Source organism: Anarhichas minor, unplaced genomic scaffold (genome assembly GCF_050575085.1).
Source record: "Anarhichas minor isolate MPS153535 unplaced genomic scaffold, ASM5057508v1 ptg000003l, whole genome shotgun sequence".
NCBI lineage: Eukaryota > Metazoa > Chordata > Actinopteri > Perciformes > Anarhichadidae > Anarhichas > Anarhichas minor.
In genome coordinates this window covers 14,127,217-14,148,845 of record NW_027466449.1, presented here as the reverse complement: position 1 = coordinate 14,148,845, position 21,629 = coordinate 14,127,217, and the positions used below count along the sequence as shown (strand labels likewise).

Sequence of the window (21,629 nt, the reverse complement as noted above, 5' to 3'; positions counted from 1 at the left end):
TAGTGTGTCATTTTGTTCCGAGTTAATCATTATCATAGTTTGTGTATTTTTCATCAACAAAAAACTATTCAGTGATCTTTTCTTGACATGACAAGAGCTCAGCCAGCCACAAACAACATGTGCAAGTTAATTCTAATTGCAGGTAAGGCACAATGAAAATGTTATTGTTTTTACAAAACCTGTTTTACCTAATATTTACGAACTACATCTGTAACTTTGAAGGTCTTTGTCTTTCCTTTGGCAGTTTGGGTGAGTTTACGAGTTAAATCAATCATTATTATTGAACAACCTTAGTAGGAACTGAACAAAGTCATTCATTTATCCTCAAAGATTAATAAATAATATTTCTGCTACTCCTTGAATAGTGTCGTCCTCCAGACTGGTGTGTTATTTCACTAACTGGTCCCAATACCGACCTGGTAATGGGAAGTTTATGCCTCTAAACATTGATCCAAACCTGTGTACCCACTTGATCTATGCCTTTTCTGGTATTAATGAGGCAAATGAGTTGGTCACCATAGAATGGAATGATGATGAACTGTATAACTCCTTTAATGGACTCAAACAGAGGTCAGTCTAAAATCATTTTTTTGCATTATCTTACTAAAATTGTTGTGATTGGGGCAACTAAATTTATATATTCCCATAGGAATCCAAATCTTAAAACACTGTTGGCAGTCGGAGGCTGGAACTTTGGAACACAAAAGTAAGATATTTAGCACAAAACAATCAATTAAGATCAATGTTTTGTGATTATGTCTTCTTGAAAGCAATCTTTCCCCCCAAATTCTACACAGATTCACAACAATGGTGGCAACACAAGCCAATCGAAATACATTTATCCAGTCTTCTGTCAAACTACTGAGAAAATATGGTTTTGATGGACTTGATTTGGACTGGGAATACCCCGCTGCAAGAGGAAGTCCTCTGGAGGACAAGCAGAGATTCACGTTGTTATGCAAGGTCAGATCACAAATAACCGTTCTGGTGTTCAAATTATGTTAAACATGAACCACAAATTGACTTTACCATGTTTCTATGGTGTACAGGAACTACTAGAGGCCTATCAGGCTGAGGGAACAGCAACTGGTCGGCCCAGATTGATGGTCTCTGCTGCTGTGGCGGCTGGGAAAGGAACCATTGATGCTGGTTATGAAATCGCAGAGATGGCAAAGTACACCAAAATGTTACTCCCCACAGTATCCTCATTATTAGATGTCATCGTGTTTTTGGTGATCTTGATCTCACATCCATTTCATCAGGTACCTGGACTTTATTAATGTGATGACTTATGACTTTCATGGCACCTGGGAGAGTGTGACAGGACATCACAGCCCTTTGTACAACGGATCCCATGACACCGGGGACCATGTTTTCTTAAATACTGTGAGTACGGCATTCATTTTTTGCATTTTTTGCATTATTATGATTATTATACACTCCTCTAATGTCAACATCCATCAATTGTTTTGCATTATCTAAATCTGCGAATTAAAAAAAATATATAGGAAATGCCAAACCCTCCAAAAAAGTTGAAATATCGGAAAACTCAACATTCGTATAAAAGTAGAAGATAGAAAATGCATCAATTTGCATTTTCTCTAGCAGATTTCTGTACATTTATTTAAATGTTCAATACATTTGATTGTATACTTGGATTTTGTTTGTCTCTTTGTGTTCACATTTCAGGACTTTGCCATGAGATATTGGCGGGACAAGGGGACACCTGTAGAAAAGCTAAATATGGGCTTTGCGACATATGGGAGGGCATTTCGACTGTCTACTCAATCCAGTCAGGTTGGAGCACCAACCAGTGGTCCTGCTGCTGTTGGTGTTTTTACAAGGGAAGCCGGCTTCTGGTCCTATTATGAGGTGAAACTGGCAACAACTCACTGACTTTAACTCTGTCGATGTTATATTTGTAACTCTATTTTACTAATAATATATAATAACACATACATATAATGTTATTTTATTATGAAGTTGTCACACAGAATTTCAAAGATGCTAAACGCAAAATTCAGAGCATATCTATTGCCTCACCACGGCTCTCAACACAGCAATGGCTGAGCATGCGTCTCGCAGCTCACACTGCTAACAGCACTGACAAACATCAACAGTGTTGACAGAGCTAACAGTGTTTACCTGAGGGGGGATAGTGCCAGGCGTCAACCTCCGCATATGAAAAGTGAAGGCAATGCCTTAAACCTGTATTCTTTCTAAAGGGGGTGAGTCCTCTGGTTGCAAAAAGAAGTCTGAATGTATCTTTGATAATGACCTTACTTCTTATTTGATTTATCTCAGTAAATATTGGAAACATTAATTTATGGTCTCAACCGAAAGTATCAAGTCTTCTTCAATACAGCATGATGTTCATTTAGTAAATTATGGTCCCATTTAAAGTAACATTTTAGAAATACTTTCGGTTGCGGCTACCTTGTGATTGACAGGTTGTCTGGTCTGGGAGTCGTTTCCGTCATAGAACTTTAACCCTTTCACAATGTGTTTTCACTTTTGTAAAGTTAATTGTAACATTTTTGGTAATCTAAAAAGGTGTTATTTAACATTCCGTTGTACTTAGCTCCACCCTCTTTTGTCACTTCTGGTTGCAAAAAACTAAAATGGGTGCGGACAAAAACGAAGATGGTGAGAGGGCCAAAATGCCAAAATCAATGATTTATAACAGCAGTCCACAAATCAATGGGTGACGTCATGGTGACTACGTCCACTTACAGTTTATGGGGTGGGCGCTACATTACCTGATTCATGCTGTTGGTTGAGACGGCTTTATCAGCTGTAAACGCTGTATGAGAGCAGTGCAGTGTGGCGGCGATGAGCACGCGCACATGCATGAACATGTTATAAGTCACGTGCACCGGCCCGGCTATGTAAACAAAGCACAGTGAAGCCCAAATTATAACACACACAGACAAGGAGAGCGACTTCATTCTCTGCTCAGGTAGACATTACTCCACTATATCTTTACATAGCGAGTAGTTGTTCGCTGCTATGTTAGTACTCTGAATATTGAATACAGACATTTTCATATATTAGTTAAAAATTTGAAATTCAACCCTCTACCATTCCTTTTCAGATTTGCACTTTTCTTCAAGGGGCCAGTGTCCAGCTGATTGAGGATCAGAAAGTTCCATATGCGGTCAAACTAAATGAGTGGGTTGGCTACGACAACAAAGACAGCTTTGAGACTAAGGTTGAGCTTCTACAAAACGTTGCTGATTTCTTTTGTCATACCAAAAGTTAAATACAAAGTCAAAGCGAGTACATTGTTGTTGAAGTGTTTGTGTCGCTATTCATCCAGGCCCGTTACCTAAAGGACAACAGATTTGGAGGAGCTTTTGTCTGGTCTCTGGATCTGGATGACTTTAATGGACAGTTCTGTGGACAGGGACACTACCCCCTCATCAGCTACCTCCGCTCTCTTATAGCCCAGGGTGAGTAGCAATATTTACTGCCGTATTAACCCAGTAATTATTTTTTTGACACTTGTAAACCTTGACTGTACAGACTACAGAAAATGTACTATTATTTCTACAGATCTTCCTCCCCTTCCCACAAAAGAAACCACCCCAGATCAAGTGACTCCGTCTATAAACAAACTTCCACCTCTCCCCACACCTCGTCCCAGACCAACAATCACTACTTCATCCAACACCCCAGACAATTTCTGTGCTACAAAGACTGGTGGGATTTATGCCAAACCTGAAGCCCCGGGTTCCTTTTACAGTTGTGCCAATGGCATCACCTGGATCCTTAACTGCACAGCTAATTTGCTCTTTGACGATGGCTGCAAATGCTGTAATTGGCCCTAAATATTTGACAGGCTCTATCTGTTCAATAGTGAGCAAAAAATGATGTATGAATAGTTTGTTAAGATAATTTAACAATGGGAATAAAGTACCTCTGAGACCATAAATTAATTATCTTAAAATTTCTTGTGAATTAGTTGTTTTTCAAAAAAACAATTAAAGCCTATTTAATGCATTACACACACAATGGTTATCATTACTAACAATTACAAGTGTCAACTTGTTTTTTTTCAACTGGGAGCCAATTAAGTTGTTAAAAATATGCTGAATCACTAAAGTGGCCTTCATTTGGATCTGAACTCCACATCAGTAAAGTTTTGTGACTGCACCTTGCAGACAGACAGATAATTGAACAGGTGGAAAGTACCCAAAACTGCTTCTGTGGAAGTTAGGTGTCAGGAACACATTTTTTCATGATGAGTCACACTCTGACTCACACAGTGAGAACAACACCACTGTCTCTATTGCGGTTGGTAATTAATGATTTTGAAACACTGGATATCTGACTTTGCACCTTTATGGATAATTAAAGCACAGGTTTGTGGTATGACATAAATTATTGATTGACCACCACACAGTTATATTTAGCAGCAAAAGCCCCAGGCATATTCACACGTCATAGTTAGATTCTCTATGACCAGACAACTAATCTGCCGCCAACAGTCTGGGTGTTTTTTTCTAACTAAGCAGACCAGCCTAAATTGACTAATTTGAGATGGTGGTTTAGTAACACTAATATACAAGTTAATACTAACTTTGAGGGAAAGAATTATTTGAATGGTATATATGAAATAATTTGAAGAGACACATTTGTGTTGATATGTGATGATATGATGTGATGACATGTTTAAAGGTGAATAGCATTAAAAAAACTGACTATCTGCGACCCCATCGTGAACAAAATACTTTTATAAAATACTTTTCATTTTCAACAGCATTACTCCACATTGTTTTATCTGAAATCACATGAATAGGCACTAACAACTGGTCAACTTGAATCGTTCTTTGCCGCTTGCTGTCATGTAACTATGACTTGTGTTTTAACAATGCACAATGGGGTGATTTTGCGTAGTGACGTCACACCAACACTAACTCTGCTCAGATGTTTTACTTGGTAGTAAGTCCTAAGTAATTAAGTCATTATCGTCTTCATTATTAGTCACAGGTGTAACTAATATTGTTGATGATTATGATGATGATCATGACTTCAATCAATTAAAGTTTCCAAGTTAGCTATGCTACCGAGCTAGTTTTCACAAATTAACACTGAAACTAGGCTGGCTGTGTGGTTGGGGCTATGCTATGTCATTAATTAGACTACACCTTTGCACTTCCCGCCCTGACATCTCAGTATTCCTGCAAACAATACCTATTGTTTCGTCATTGAGCAGCCAAAATGATATAATGATGAACTTTATTTTTATGCCACCTTTCAAAACCAGAGTTGCAAGGTGCTTCACAAAATAAAACACCAAACAATGTAGGTGTAAAGACAGCGAATCATAAAACAAAAAATGCAAAAACATTTAAAAGAACATCAATGAAATTTGAACAGGGATTTCAAGAAGTGGTCGAACACAGAGAGATAAAAAACTAAATGTAAAAAAAACAACATACCAAAAGTTAACAAATATTATAAATGTCAGTCTAGAGCAGATTAAATGATATAATAATAATACTTATGAGAAACTGGTGTTTTTGACTCTCAAATAAAATGTATTGTTTTGTCCTTTAGATTTCTTAGAATCTTTGTGTGATGAAATTTGATTCCCCACAATTAAAGGGAGAATGAGATTTATTTTTACAGGCACTTGCAAATGACAAGGTAGCACAAAATGTGAACCAGACTTTGGTGTTTCATTTTTACCTCTTTACTTTTCTTAAACTTGTTTTTTTTTCTTTTTACAAAATGTAACAAAACACTGGCAACGAGAAAGATCTTGGGTAGATAATAATAATAATAAATATGAAAAAAATGTAAATCATACCCTCTAAACTAAAAAGGCAATCTGGTTTGAATTGACATCAAACACTATGTGGCACTGCTACTGCTGAGGACATCACTGGAGCTGGAGTTTATGGTGGTATTGCACTGGATTTGGATTATATTGTGATTTGTTTCTAATATATATAATAATAATATCTATAATAAATAATAAATAGGTGTTTAGAAACGTTCAATATAATGCAACTACAACAATGCCAACTACCACAACTCCCCCTACCACAACTACAACAACCACAACTCCCCCTACCACAACAATGCCCCCTACCATAACGACAACTACTCTGACACCCAATACCATAGTTAACAATGTGGAAGATAATTGTAAAGGAAATAGAAATGGGCTATTTCCCGTCAACGGTCAAATGAACTATTTTTCCAACTGCACTGGTTCAGCAGCCATCAAGCAAAAGTGCCCAGACGGTAAGATATTCCAGGGAAAAACGTGTAAAAACGTGTAATTATATGAAGAAAAAAAAATTCAGGCCTCACTAATCTACTCTTAAGTGATATATTTTGTACTGTGTATTTACAATTGTGTTCCTGTTGCTACCTTTTCATTGTAGGTGTATCTATAACAGTTGGGTGTGTATGTTCTTGTTTATTTCACTGCCATCCTTCAATTTGACATGCCTTAATTATACGGTTGTTGCATATCTGTGTAATTATGGGTGTGTCTAACCCTATTGTATGGGTTTGTTATCTGATTGAATAGGCACATGCGCATTGATTTAAGACTTCACCACCCAACTCCTGCAACCACTATATTTAACGGACTACTTTGTTCATCATAATTGACACTAAGTTGACCCAGAAAAGCCAGCAGCATCTCTTTTGTCTGGGGAAGCTAACCAAGTTCCAGGTTGACATCAGGTTGAGTCAATTTGCTTTGATTTGCTAAACCTCAAAGAGAAAAACTCAAGAGGGACGAAAGTCGGCAGCAAAATGATTGGCACTCGGCAGAAGTATCTATCTGAACTGTCCAACAAACAGTTGTCTAAGAAAACAGAATTCATTATATCTGACAATACCAAACCCTTGCACTTAAAATGTTCCACCTCTGATTCTTGCCTCAGACAACCATTAATCAAAACTTACAGTTATAAATTATCTTTCATACCTTTTGCCATCTAACTGCTCAACTCTGTAAAGTACAGGTAGTATCAGCACATCTCCAACCATGCCTGTTCTTTTGGTTGTATATGTATGAATGTGTATGTTATTATATGGTGTTGTTGTTGTTATTGCTACTGCGGCAAAACCAATTACCCCTCAGGGACAAATAAAGATCTTGAACTTGCGTGATTGGATTTGTCTGAAATAATGGTTTTGTTCTTTAGTTGTTCTCGGTTGTTTATGAGATAATAGACACACTAAACAGTGAAAACAAGCTGCCTTCCTGGAACTCATGAAAAAGCAATTCAAATGATGGCATGAAGTAGAAGTCAAATGAGCAAAACTTGATTGTCAAACATTTCTTGACATCAGAGTCATTGAGCAACACTGCAATGTAATAATCCCCTTTGAGGTTTTAAATCACATATGAAAAGATCTGCACGTGTTGACTCCTAGGACTATATCAGTGAGGGGTTATATGCATCATCTATTTGTCATACTTACATTGGCAGGAAACATTAGGAGCGAGTTTAACAAGAATGTGAGAGAAAGTCCAATGAAGTGCAAATTTGTATATCAAAAAGCTATGAATGCTGCCATTCTTAGACCAGTCAACAGCACTATGTTGTTCTAAAATGTTTTCTGCTCACTCAGGTTGCTCGACCGACAAACTAAAACAATACTGGCACACAGAAAACTTCTACTAAAACGCTACTGTAAATAGTCTCTGTTCAACAGAAGCAATAACATTAGTTTAACTGTTAATCAGATAAAGACCTGCTGCAGATGGAAACCAATTGGATTTTTTAATTTGATGCTTTAGTATATCTGGGTTCAAATGAAGAAATAGATTATAAACTCTTTACTTAAATAACTTTCTTAAAAGGTACTTTAGAGCTTTAGAGCTATTTATTCAATGTTAGTATTCAGTTATTTTAATCATTCGAGATGTTTGCTTATTTAGATTCGATTTTTTTTATATATTTAGATATATTTTTCTTTTGATGGTCATTCAATTAGTTTAATTATTTGTTGTTTAGTATACTTTTAGTATAGTTTTTTGGTTTATTCATTTGTTTATGAATTGGGTAACAATGTGGGCACCTGCGGTTATATATAGGAGCAGGCAGGTACAGGACCAGCATGCACCGGGGTAGCCCTATGCTTTTTTTACTAGAGCAGGAGAGGCAGCGACAGTATTTTCTTTGTTGTTTTGTTTGACTGCTTGTTTTGTTTTGTTAAATAAATCATGAGAAACACAGAATCCTGTATAGACAATGAACTATTTTGCCTACGTAAACCACAAACCCATGGTGCATCAGTGTCCCTTTGATCTGTGTTTGTTTTTTCGGACAAACGGCGACTACCTAGTGGTGTGATTTGTATGGTCATTGTTTATTTTTTATAGTATTATATTCATAATTTGTTATCTTTGTGCTGTAATACATGGTCAATGCTGAAATTTGAGCAAGGAGGAACCCAGGACCAAGAGGAAGATACTGACCATCTATCAACAGTTCTGTTACACAAGATAAACCACACACAACCAGCAGGTCTGAAGAGAAGTACACAGTACCCAGGCCTGAGTCAGTGCAATATATAGGCTGGTGTAAAAATAGTGTATTATGTACTGTTATTGTATACTTCAAGTTTGGATTGAGTGTAACATTGATAATGACAATGTATTGTGTCAGTTTAAAGATGATTGCACCTCGTTTTGTCCCTCGGACAATGACATTTTACAGCTGTCAACACAATTCCAAACAGCACAGACAGATATCTGTCAGTCATCCATCAGTCATAGTAGAGAGTAAATGCTTCTTTCACCATCGTTATCTTTAAAGATAAAGATAAATCAGGAACAGTTGCTATTTGAATCCCTTTCCATTCCCTCTGCCCCTATTATGCGCGTCTTCACTGGAATGCCATAAAAGACAAGTTGCATGAGACCTAAGATGCCATCCTTTGGTAAAAGGAAAATGCTATTCGATAGTTCAGCACAAATTAAAGAAAATATCCTTATAAGAGTCTACAGCCAGCGGCACTTTGGGTTTAATGCTAGCATCAGTATGTGTAGCGGTGCACAGAATGATGTCACACAGGCTCAATCTGGTGCTACACATTTAATGAAAATGTTCTGCAAAATACAAAAATATGCATTTAGGTATACAGTCGCTCCACAGCGTTTTCTGCGTCTGCCCTGTACATAGAGATTCTCATCCTCTCGTGAGACTTCCCTGTTGCTCTGGTCACAGACGCTGCTCATGTCGCAATACTGACACCTACTGGCGATCCACTGGATCTACTGCCTAAAAATGTAGCTGGTGATAAATAACGCTGTACCCTAAATTGTAACTACAATGAACACTTCCTCCTCATAAACACATAGGAAATATAATAAACTCTCTTAACTTACATTACACCCAAGAAATGATTGTACTTACTGAACTACACATGAATTATTGAGCCACATATGCATTCTCCCAATGACAATGCTAACATGCATTTAGTTTAGCGTGTAATTTTAAATTTTTAATTTATTATACTATATTGATCCGTTTAAGGGGGAAATTTGTCTCTGCATTTGAGCCATCCCTGTATATAGGGAGCAGTGGGCTGCCAATGACAGGCGCCCGGGGAGCCTGGGGTTCAGTGTATTGCTCAGGTACACTTCGACACGTGACACCAGTCGAGGATCGAACCGTTGACCTCCCGGTTGACCTCCCTGTATGTTTGTAAATTGTATAATATCCAAGGAATGAATGTTTCTCTTCTAGCTTGCAGACTTGTATTTTTCCTTTATTTGGTGCATGTGTGTTGTAAAAAAAGAAGGGTCTTTCTGACATGGACCTTTCCCCAACGGACCCGGTAGTGGGTTCACCCCTGTAGTTACATTAAGTCACATTTTGTTACTTTAGCTAAAATTTGCAGATTTAGTTACTTCAATGATTAACATCCAGAGAGTCACAGTGATCCGCTTGGAGAGACAGACAGGCCACCATATTGGCTCGGCCTGAAATTCTGCTCAAAGCGGCCTCCTAGTAGAACGTCTTCTACTACGCTGTAGTGCAGCGTAGTAGAAGACATTCAGTTGCATCAATATTCATAGATCTTGGTTATAATGGTGATATTGCCTTTGAAATTAAGATGATATACTAGGAAAGGATAATATATATATTTTTTTTCCTTTGTTGCATCTCCATTTACTCTGGAATAAGTTTACCCTCAAAGGAATCACAAATTCTTAAGTTTTCTTTTTTCTCACCTTTCAAAAGAGACCAGAAATATGCATTATTAGTAGATAAATAATGACTAACTAAAACCATCATTATTTTCTTCCATGTCTCAGCCTCCTCCTCCAGGCTGGTGTGTTACTATAACAGCGAGGCTGGAAATAGAGAGGGTGATGGGAAGTTCACGACTTCAGATATCGATCCGTACAAGTGTACACATCTGATATATGCCTTTTCTGACATTAAAAACCAAAAAAGTGCTGGTGCCCAGCAATGCAGCTGACTTACAACACTATCTGGCATTCAATAAACTCAAAACCAGGTCAGTGCTTTAGCCTATACACTTTGTGGAAATGATGTTGATTTTGTGTCTTGTCAAACAATCATTACGAAACCTTTATGCTCCCACAGCAATCCACAGCTCAAAACCCTGCTGGCTGTTGGAGGCTTGACCTTCAACACACAGAAGTAAGTTACTGCTGTAAGCAGTTTACCCCTACTCTTTTATTAATACTTACTACACTAATAATGAGTTTAGTAACTGCACATTATAGGTATGTAGATCATAGTGTGGTTTATTTTCATCACTTTTCCTAATAAATGAAAAATCGTGTTGACCAGTTCGTGCCTATGGCTGTATATTTGTCTTGCCACATATTACTTTGTGCTTTTTGTTGCTCTTCGTGTTATTAAAACAGAACATTTAAATGCAGTATGTGTTGTGTTTTCTTGAGAGCACTGTTTGGTTTAAATGTTTACCAGATTCAGTACAATGGTAGCAGCAAAACCAAACAGAGAAAAGTTCTCTACCACAACTACAACAATGCCGACCACCACAACTCCGCCTACAACGACCACAACTCCCTCTACCACAACTACAACAATGCCGACCACTACAACTCCCCCTACAACGACCACAACTCCCTGGGGGGGGGGGGTTGTCAAAAGCTGTTACATTTACTTTTGAGATAAATAAAATAAATGCTTTAAAATGTATCAATACACCTTATAGTGTATTTACAATTGTTATCTCTTAATTGAAGGTGTATTTAAATCAGTCTGGTGTGTATGTTCTTGTTTTTCCACTGCCATAATTACTTAATTACTGATTTATATGGCTGTTACAAATACTTAAGTATGTGGTTGTGGCATATCTATTTTATTGTATGTGTATCTAACACTATTGTATGGGTTTGTTCTTGTTGGTTTAATTTAGCTATTGGGAGATTTGTCCTCCATAATGACACATATGTTGCATATATTTACATAGTGGACATGTAGATAAATGCAAATGCATGTTACTAAATGTTAGTTAATACTGTTGATAAGTCGATCAATATTAGAAAAGAGCACTTTCTCATCGTTGTTATTATTGTTAATAAATTTAGCCCTAAATTTAACCCTAACCCTAAACATTAGCATTCAGCATTTCTACAGAAAGAAGCTTCTTTTTATATTTTCTGTTATTAGCAGCCAAAATGTATTTATGCAGTCATTTCATTCATGTTATATGTAGCGTCATAATTTCAAGTATATCAATATTATTAGCAGCCCAACAAAAAAATGTATCAGTTATTTCATAAAATTAGACCATCATGATTTAAAATTGTAAAAATCATTACAACACTATCGCAAAATCGTTATCGCAAATGCAGAAGAGCTCTACATCGTGATTTCATGATCATTTGTATCAGAACAAGGTCAATACTGTATGTCATCAGACAAGATTAAAGAGTCTTTTAATGTAAAGCTATGGAAAAGTGTACCGTCTCGCGCTAAAATGCAGAATGACATCATTTTATTTTAAATGTAGTGACCAATACATTAAGTCAAGGTCCCGTTGGGTGCTGTTGAAATTAATCAGATTAATAATAACAAAGACTTTTGGATTACACTTTTACCCAAACTGTCTATTCCTTAGAGTTCATGGATAGAGCTGTGAGGCTCAGGGAGCTTCTGAATGTCACAGTTTTGAATCAGACTGAAGTAAAATACTACAAGCTCCTCGTAGTTCTTTTTGGAAATCCGTTCATTGATGCCATGGAATCTAAGAAAAAGAAAAAAACAACTTATGGTATCTAAAGAGGAGAAAATACGTTTTATGTTTACAATTTCCTTGTGCTGGTCTTGCAGGATGATAGCTTTTTAATCCCCAAAACTGAGCGGCAAACTGGGCTTAAGGTTGGTTCCATACATACAGTAAAACACTGAATAATATTATAGTTGTTCAACCAGGACTTTAAGTCTGAACAGTACAAGTAGGTCACATCATTGCATCACAAGTTTGTAACATAAAAGTGTTACCATCAGCAGAAAGCTCTTTTGTGCATTTTTGCCTTCTAGTTTGCCAGATATTACTCTGGTCAAGGAGTTTATTATACTTACTGCAGCAGGTTTTGTTCAGACTATTTTTATGCAGTATTAGACAAACTAAACCCTTACCTTTGAGCGTCACCTGGTTTAAACCAGACAGGGGTGAAGCGATAGATATCATTCGTCAGGTCTTTAAAGTGTCGACTATCTGTGTTTCCAATACAGATACCTGAACATACAAACATGATATCAAAACATTTCATATTTTGACCTTACCAACCACATTTTTATACAATTACGTCCGTCTGGATTCTACCTGGAGCAACTGTAACTGTTGGAAACATGTCCAACACGGTTTTCTTAATGATCTGGTAGCCAAAGGACTTCTCATCCATAGAGCTCACAGGCAAGGGGTCAAATCCATCAACAAGCTCTATCTTCACTCGTTGGTCCCCCACTGTGGACTGGATTAGGTCCAGGACCTAGATGTGACAGCAAAAACTCAACTCAGAATATTCATTTAGAGACATAAGGAATTCTCAAAAAGGAGAATCAAACTTCTGACTACCTCTTGTAGGGACTGTGCTGAGTGGATTCGTAGATTTACATAAGCTTCAGCGAGGGACGGGATGATATTCACCTATATGGTGGGAAAGAATTTAGGTTTGATTAAGGAAAACTAAAAAGGCTTGCAATCTAATTCACAATCAATTCCTGTGAATCATCCTTTATTTCAGAATGAATAACTGTACCTTAACTCCTGCATTAAACATGGTGACTGCTGTGGTTGTCCTTACAAAAGCATTAGTGTCTGGTTTTCTTTCAAGTACCCTGTAACGTAAAACATGCTAAATGGTTTAGTCCAATGCACACAATCGGAAGAAAACGTGAGAAATCAATTTTAGGATGTAATCACCTGCCTAGGAGTGGGGCAAACAGCCACAGATTTGTCATTATGAACTTCATTGGGAGTCCGAACTGCAAACAAAGAATGAGTAAGTGCGTAACAACAGAAATGATCTAATATGCTATTAAAAGTGATGACAACGATTATCAAGTAGCTGCCTCCTCTTACCTTGTGCGCCAGATGCTCAAATGTTCCATGTTCAGGCCCATGACCAAATAATCTTGGCATCGGGTTCTCCTCTAGTCTGAGAGGCAATAGCACGACACAATTACAATATTAGACTTTGTTTGAAGAGGACTAAAAAATGTAGAATGTGGTTAAACATATTGTTCTGCAGAAACGCAAAGACTAACAAGAATTCATAGAAATGAAAACAGTTTTAAAAAAATCTCAATTTGAAGAGGATGAACCTCTCACCTTTTGACTGCTGCAGCCAAGATCCCAATGCTGGTCTCCCTGGGAGGCATTGAGGAGTGACCAGGGACCATAAACACACTAAGCTTTACAGTCGCCGAACCCTTTTCACTTATCCCAATTCTACAAAACAAGTACAACACAAAACACACAGAAATTACTGTTAAAAAACGAAAAAAAATGTAATGGAGACATGCAATTTTATGCTGCGCTTGTGAGTTTGTTGTGACGTCAGGCTCGGTCCACTTGTTTGCTTTTAACATGTAAAGTCTGCAAACTAAATGTCATGTTTCCACAAGAGAATAAAAGGGTTCTCACAGTGCAGCAGGTCCTTCAAGACCACTGATGACTCCATCAAGTACAGCCAGGCCCTCGTCCAGGACAAACGACAGCTGCACACCACGCAGCTTCAGCTCACGCACTATGTTCATTGCCCCCTTGTAACCACCGACCTTTAAAGAAAGAAAGAAGATAAGGACACAGACATCGATAATAGTTTAAATATTATCTAAGTTCACAATTCCAAAGAGTGAGAGTTTGAAGAATATCTTAAGTACTTCTTCATCATGACCTAGACCGATGTAAAATCCTCTGCATGGAGCATAGCCTTTCATCAGTAAGTACTCCAGTGCCTGAAGAATTCCCTGGAAGAAATAAAGAAGTTTGGATTAGTCTGGTTGGCACATGAAAAGTGAATAATTCCAATTCATCTCATACAAAATATTACATGTTGTCGCACCATTAAAGAGCCCTTGTCATCCATGGTCCCTCTACCATAGATGAAGCCATCCATCTCCTTGGCAGAGAATGGTGGGGCCTCCCAGCCATCCGATTCGGAGGCAGGTACTACATCTATGTGGGCCAGCAGCAGGTATGGCACCAGGTCAGACCGTGATCCTTGCACCCAAAACAGGTGGCTGTAGTTGGCCACCAATTCATGACGAACCAAGCTTGAAGAGAAAACTGTCGGGAAGGCTGACACAGGAAGACAAGTAGAAGCTTAAAGGGTGAACACCATCTATTTACAAATTAAGGTCAGTTTAATACTGAAAAAAGGTGTATAACTTCATGTGTAACTCGACAGGAGTGCGAGAGTCTACAAAGATAACCTGTGTGGCATGAGGGCTGAAACATGGGTCTAACAAAAAAAAAAAAAAGATGCTTTTCGTTGCATTATGGCAAATGTAGGATCAAGCGTCTTTGGAGCTTAACACATACAAGGGACTAAAAGTCATGATAACGCAGCCTCTGTAGCTTTAATATTTTATATATACATATATATATATGTATATATATATATACATATATATATACACATTTTATATTTGTCTGCTGTGAGCCCACAAAATTAAGGAACAAATACATTTCTTTAAATTTACAAGTCTGTATTATTATACAGTAAAGTAAAGCTGAAATCAGTTAATTCATCAATTAGTCAATGAACAAAAAAAATATTTAAAAACTAAATAGAAGGTATTTTGATAAGTGATTCATTTTCTGAGTCATTTTTAAAGAAAAATTAAACTGAATATATTTGGGGTTCTGGACCACCGGTTGGACAACATAATTTGGCCTAAATTGAAACAATTCAAGTGTAATGACAAAAACCTGTATTAAATATCTGTTAACTGTCAGCAAGGCTAAAGAGTGATACACTTGATTTTAAATGGCAGGAAACCTTCCTTAAAGAATGTAATGGCATGAATTGGGCTTTATTGTGTGATATAAACAAAGGACCTGTCATGGAAGTGAAGCCATTGACAGAGGAAGTCTGGTAAAAGCACGGAACTAGCTCAACTGTTACGCTACATCTACCGTATTTACGTAACACACGTAACACCTTTCAACGTTAGTCGCAGCGTTTTTAATTAAACGTTACCTTTGCGGAGGAACCTGTCAAATTCAAGCAGCGCGGTGGTGTTGCTCTCCTGTGAAAATGACACGGTGGGGATCCGGACTGCCTCTGCACACAAATAAACAAGAGATAACGCTCATTAGTGTCGGTCACTGGCGGCTTTGTTTCCAGCTACTGTCCACGCAGTGCAACAAGCATTTACACTTCATTCGTTACACTAGCGAGCGAAAAATGACCTTTAAAATTTGCGAGCAGCTCCTCTCGCTGTCGGTGGCCTATGACGAGCGAGATGTTATTCGTCTTTTCCCATTGTGCGAGTTGAAGTCCGACATTTACGTCCAGCGAAAGCGTCCTGATAGACGCTATGGTGAGCAGCAGCAACACTGCAATGAGGAAACTACTTATAATAATCTTTAAAAACTTGAATATGTTAAACTTTGGCCCCGAGTCTGTCATTGTGTTGTTGTGACAGCGGAACTCGCTCACTGTGACTGCGTGCAGAGTGCAGAGTGAATGAGTTTGGGTTTGTTGAATGAGAGCCACCTGCTGGCGCCAATATTAATTGCACTTGCAATCTTCCTCACGACATTTATCAGAAGTGGATTATACTATGCGAAAGATCCCTGCTGATTCGTATATCTGCATGTATTGTTTTTCAGTTTAGTTAGGACAATTAGTTGCACAAACAAAAGTATAAAGCAACACATTCTTTATTTAAATATGGTTCAAATATACTTTAAAAAAAATGCATACATCACATAAGTACAGTGGCGCTAATTCATTCATAATGCAACATTACACAATTTGGGTTAGGAAATATAAAATAAATATAGCATTATCATTTATACATTTGAGAACATCAAGTCTCAGCTTAATTTCTGTGTTTTAGAAATTGTTTCCACAATGCCGACAAGAGCAATTGATAACACATTCATAAGCATAAGTTATAAAACTGTAAAACTAGACTTTGAGGTTTGCTCCCTTAAAGACAAACAGTCAATGGTAAAGCAGTATGTGCTCCCTGAAGATATCCCAGGACAGGGTCATCTTGCATCACCAAAAAAAAAAAAAAAAAAGCAACCTTCACAGCTGTAAATCAATGTGGAGGATTAAAGAGTTACTCCAGTCCAGAGAGTGCTGGTGCATCCCGTGTCTCAGCCTGAAGCGAAAGCCCCTCCTCGCTGTCTGTACCCTGGTTTAGACCATCCAGTAAGGCCACAAATGTACTAAGTGAGTCGTCCTGAACACAAACATAAATGAGGTACAAGAGGCACACCACAATGAGGAAGACCAAAATCTGGATCTGGACTGGCACAAGGCGTAGTTCAACCTCTCGTCTCTCCAACGTCGTGGGACTGGCAGGAGTGTCTGGGTACGTGTACTGGACAGGTCTCCCTGCTGCACCCTTGATGGCTCTCCGACGAGTGGCACTGAAATAGAACAGAGTACATGTGCTGATAACCCAATCACGATACTCCTTCAGTATGTGCTGCGTCACCCACCACCAATTCAAATTCCTGTATATTTCTTGTACTTGAGTGAAACCTTAAAGTCATTCAACAACTTCAAAAACGGTGGCACACTGTCAGTGTTGGTGTGGCACTTACTAGATCCCTGTGGGTGTGGCATTAGTGTTTGGAAGCAGGTCCCTGAAAGTATATTTCACGGGCTCCTGAGAAAGCTAGAAAAGAGAGCAGAAACTACGGTCAAAGGGGACCAGTGAAAAAGAGAAATATGCCCCAGTCCAACAGAGACCCGGTGAACTGTGATGTAACCACCAGAGATCTGAAAAACACTAACATTTAAAAAAAAGAGCAACTCTTAAGTGTGTATTTTTTTGTTGTTTCAGTTCCACATAGTAACACGGACATTTGAAATGCACACGCCCCCATCAAAAACAGAAAATGTATATGCCTTGATTTCCCAATCATAAGTGGATGCCTTGGGCGTGTAGTACAGGGACTGGTTCTTCAGGTTGTCCTTGTTAGGAGTGGGCATGTCCAGCTAAGGAAACAAGACGTAACACATCGTGATTTCTAAAGTACGAGTTTCCTCCAGTCTCCAGTGAACCTTTCCAACAATTTTGACCCCCACCAAAGTTTGAGCCTAAAGTGCAACTGAATAATGTGAGCACTACTGACCCCGCTGGAGCGCGAACAATGCTCCTGCACATTGCACCCATTCAAATCCCTCTCAGTGTCTATGCTCATGGAGTGTGACCTCGAACTCTCCATCTGTTGTTAGAAGTGATAATGTAAATGACCGAGTGAACGCTCCACCGGCGATAACTCGCAACCTTTAAAATAAGAAGAATTCTTAAAGTTCAGAAACTGTGTAAGATTAACTTTCCTCCTCAACCATCTGGGTGATGCTGAAGGCCTGAGAGGAAATCATTGAGCCATCATTGGGCATAACTGATCCAGATGGAAACTGCAAGAATTAGTATTATCATGTTAACAGAAACATGCATCATTCATCACACAATCTTAACACCAGTGAGATACCAATACCCATTACTGTAAAACAAAAACCCATCGGTGGCTTGACAGGCTCACAATGAATTTGCAGTGTAAGTGAGGAATGCAGAGAATTTAAAATCCGTGAGAGAAGTGAAATAAGACCAGCCTACCCCTGATCCTAATCCCGAGCGTTGATCTACAGAGGATGCTCTACTAATTCCTACGGGAATCTGTGAGCAGCTAGGACGACTCCGCTCCAATGGTTGTATCGCATTCCCTGAATTCCACTTGGGACTCAGTTCCCTGTTTCTAGAAGAATGAGCATGCTACGAAAGGCCAACCCAAGCAAACATCACGGGGAGAAAAAACACACATATCAGTGTCCCCTGAGAATTCAGTTTGTCAGAATTTTGTACAAAAGATATGTAGTATTTACCAGCCTTGATGGGGGTAAAAAGCACTGCGGGTAAAAAAAAACACCATTCTGAAAACACATAAAACTGCAAGTGCTTACTTCAAAAAATGAACAGTTCCAGTTAGAACACAAGTTCACAGTTGCCCTCTGTGACCACTAAGTGGCACTGCAGCGATGTGACGCAAGAAAATATATTGAACAGCAAAAGCATACAGATAGTGTGAGCTCCCCAGTCAAGTGGTACTAGTCATTAACACAGGATGTCTAAATCAGTTATCCAAAGATATCAAGAACTTCCTACAATTTGCTCACCTGGCTGCTCCCTTGTTGTGCCTGGTCTGACTGTTCATGCGTTTCTTCTTCTGCTCCTTCGGAACCTGTGCAAGTCACAGAAAACAATGAAATACAAACGCAGAACAAAAAATGGGCCATGACCACGAAAATGGCCAAGACTATTGTTATACTGTGCAAAACCCATCTCTTCATCAACACTAAAGTAGCCTTTATGTTATGTTAACTGATGGTTTATCCATATATTAATCACTGTAATACAGCTTGGGCTAGTACCTATCAGACAGAACTTGAGTCCATATACTGTCTTCAAAAACCATCACTGAGAATAATAAATTGTGTAACATGTCGGTAACATTACTCTGAGCCTCTTTTTCTGAAATTAGGTGTCCTCAGAGTTTAAACCAACCACAAAAACTAAAAATCCGGACTGGTCATACCTGACTCTTCGTCCTCTTGTTCCCCATTTTCATCCTCGTCTTCACTGTCAGAGTACAATACACCTTGCTCTACTCCGTTCAGACAGCCATGTCTATCAGACTGAAGCAGTTTCCTGAGCTTCTTCTCATACACGGCTCTGGTGGAGGCTAGCATAGACAACAAAAAAACAATACTGTAGCGATTAGTTCTTTTAAGACAGGGGGGCAAACTAACCTAAAAAAAAATAGAGCGATGCTGAACATTATGTCTCAACACATCCATTAAAACTGAATTGTTGATAGCAACAATTCAGTTTCTACAATGAAAACCAATTTTCAAGACAGTGATAAGTGTAACCTCACCGACTATGGGCCCAGCTTTAACCCCGTGTTTGAGCAGCGCGGCCATGAGGTCATCGTCAGTCAATCCACTCGGGCCGGGCATCTCTGCCTCCTCCTCCTCCTCCTCCTCCTCCTCCTCATCCTGGCAAAACACAAGTTTCTGAATTAATGCGAATGCTGTTCGAGACACGACAAAGACTGCAGCTTGGATGCCAGCAGTTTCCAGGTGTGGGATATAGAGCATATAAACAAAAATGCTCATATTCATCTAATTTTTGCACTTTGTGAATCTTCTGCTTATTAAATGTAAAACTATTGTAAACAACCACAGAAGAAGAAGTTATCAGTTGAGACTGGCATATCATACATCAACTAACAGATAATTATGATATGGTTTATTGTTCCACTTTGTCACAGCTCCTAATAACACGTGAATGATTGCTTCTGAAAAAAAATCATTCAATTAATCTGGTAATTATTTTAAATTAATTATATGAAATGTCTGAGAAATAGTGAAAAAAAGTGCCAATCAATATTTCCCAGAGCACAAGGTGAGATCTTCAATTTGCCTGTACCACTTATATATAAAAAACAAAATAAAAGCTGCAATATATTAGATTTGAAAAGCTGCAACCTGCAAATGATTTAAATGCTGAGATGAACATCAAACTAGTTGAAAATGTATTTGCTCGACCAATAGATTAATTCAGCTCTGAACATCAGCAGGGTCTAGAGTGCAAATCCTGCAGCAGATTCTAAATGTGAAACTTTACAGTACTGTTGATTAAATAGGCTAAAGCAGACTAAACACAGTCTGGACGGACTGTCTTTCTTCCCCTGTGACACAGCACAGAAACAACCTCCAGACTTTAAGTGCTGGCGCTCTTCTTGGCACACTTGAATGAGTGCGACAGGTGTGGCAAGCACATGCACTGGACTGCGATGGCACAAGCCAACTGCAGAAGCGTCTGATGTAAATCTATACCTACTGTACAGCTGGTGGCTCAGTGGTCAAGGACCTCGAATGCTACACCAAGCTGGACAGGACCGTTTGGTAGCCGTGACCCAGATCACCAGCTCCACAACCCCTCCACAGCTACGGAGCATGCGCAGCATCGGTTTAAATGAGTTCATACCAATTATTACGATGCACAACGAGTCCTGCTTATCAAACACAAATGTAGCCCTTAAATGCAGCATCGTTGACAAGTCTTTTACCAGGCAACATATTTATAATGGCAAACATTTTGGAGCGTCATTTCTTCAGACATGTAAATAAGAAGTTCGCCACCACAAAGTAGAAAGCACCATCTTCATGCGAAGTTACAGAAAGTTGCGATTGCAAAAGTAACTTAAATTATAATATATATATATTATGTGACAAAAAGACCAAAAGTGTGATCAACTCACTGCCACATATCGTACTTGATCCTCCTCGTCGCTGGAAAAATCCGCTGAGTTTTTCTGATTGATGTGTTTTAAGTGCAACTCCACATAGATCTCCTTTTTGCTCTTGGCAGGTGGCAGCGCGACATTGTGGGCAACCAGATCCAACTTCAGTCTAGCTTTAGAGAGGTGAGCCGGGTCCTCCGAAAACAGCGACATGTCACGAGTACGACGCGGAAAATAATTAAATGTAGTTCAACTTCAGCGGCTGCTCTTCATACGTGTGAAGGCAGATGCTACCCGACAGAGCTGACGCCGTAGGAATCCCTCTTGCTCGTGGTCTGAGGATCTGAACTGAGAAGAACAGCTGCAACCGACGACTTGATTGACAGCAATTTAACAATTCCGGCACTCAGTAAAGCACCGCCAGCGAAAACATTAAATTGAAATCCTTTCATGACCTGATGATAAACTAGTTTTAAGCTTAGTTAACATTTAGATATATCATAGTCGGAAAAGTACAGGCGTTACTAATTAACAGTGTTTTTACATGGACATGAGTATCCCGGTTATGAGGTTTGTACCGGTTTTGATCAAAATAAAGGATTAGTTGTTTACATGATGCTTAAACACAAAAACGGTTAACT

The 21,629-nt window shown here is 38.7% G+C and overlaps 3 protein-coding genes across 3 annotated transcripts; 1 reads left to right on the top strand and 2 right to left on the bottom strand.

Moving 5' to 3' along the window:
* Positions 1-87: 87 nt before the first annotated feature.
* LOC142950181 (acidic mammalian chitinase-like) lies at positions 88-3,830 on the top strand. Its single transcript, XM_076092076.1, has 11 exons — positions 88-142; positions 223-249; positions 366-570; positions 650-706; positions 798-963; positions 1,050-1,174; positions 1,263-1,386; positions 1,690-1,872; positions 3,095-3,211; positions 3,320-3,452; positions 3,556-3,830. Exons 1-11 carry the CDS (start codon positions 88-90, stop codon positions 3,828-3,830), a joined length of 1,467 nt encoding a protein of 488 aa, XP_075948191.1.
* Positions 3,831-9,056: 5,226 nt separating this feature from the next.
* pm20d1.2 (peptidase M20 domain containing 1, tandem duplicate 2) lies at positions 9,057-16,733 on the bottom strand. Its single transcript, XM_076099378.1, has 13 exons — positions 15,907-16,733; positions 15,695-15,778; positions 14,555-14,790; positions 14,373-14,459; positions 14,134-14,267; positions 13,819-13,938; positions 13,570-13,645; positions 13,411-13,472; positions 13,247-13,325; positions 13,063-13,134; positions 12,811-12,976; positions 12,624-12,723; positions 9,057-12,228 (listed from the first exon to the last, which is right to left on the bottom strand). Exons 1-13 carry the CDS (start codon positions 16,124-16,126, stop codon positions 12,099-12,101), a joined length of 1,566 nt encoding a protein of 521 aa, XP_075955493.1. The 5' UTR covers positions 16,127-16,733; the 3' UTR covers positions 9,057-12,098.
* Positions 16,734-16,780: 47 nt separating this feature from the next.
* Positions 16,781-21,201, bottom strand: lemd1 (LEM domain containing 1). Its single transcript, XM_076102785.1, is given in 11 exon segments — positions 16,781-17,100; positions 17,278-17,351; positions 17,585-17,674; positions 17,812-17,904; positions 18,002-18,100; positions 18,300-18,455; positions 18,566-18,613; positions 18,857-18,921; positions 19,276-19,422; positions 19,618-19,738; positions 21,022-21,201. Coding segments are annotated over 11 exon segments (1,386 nt in total). The 3' UTR covers positions 16,781-16,787.
* Positions 21,202-21,629: the final 428 nt, after the last annotated feature.

Excerpts from the sequence above, each read along its gene's own strand:
- pm20d1.2 (XM_076099378.1), bottom strand. The coding sequence starts at position 16,126 with ATGACAGACTCGGGGCCAAAGTTTAACATATTCAAGTTTTTAAAGATT. Across the intron at positions 13,939-14,133 it reads CTTGAAGGACCTGCTGCACT|AATTGGGATAAGTGAAAAGG; the intron begins GTGAGAACCCTT and ends CTTGTTTTGTAG. Across the intron at positions 13,646-13,818 it reads TTGGCTGCAGCAGTCAAAAG|ACTAGAGGAGAACCCGATGC; the intron begins GTGAGAGGTTCA and ends ATTGCCTCTCAG.
- LOC142950181 (XM_076092076.1), top strand. The coding sequence starts at position 88 with ATGACAAGAGCTCAGCCAGCCACAAACAACATGTGCAAGTTAATTCTA. Across the intron at positions 143-222 it reads CAAGTTAATTCTAATTGCAG|GTCTTTGTCTTTCCTTTGGC; the intron begins GTAAGGCACAAT and ends GTAACTTTGAAG. Across the intron at positions 571-649 it reads TTTAATGGACTCAAACAGAG|GAATCCAAATCTTAAAACAC; the intron begins GTCAGTCTAAAA and ends ATATTCCCATAG.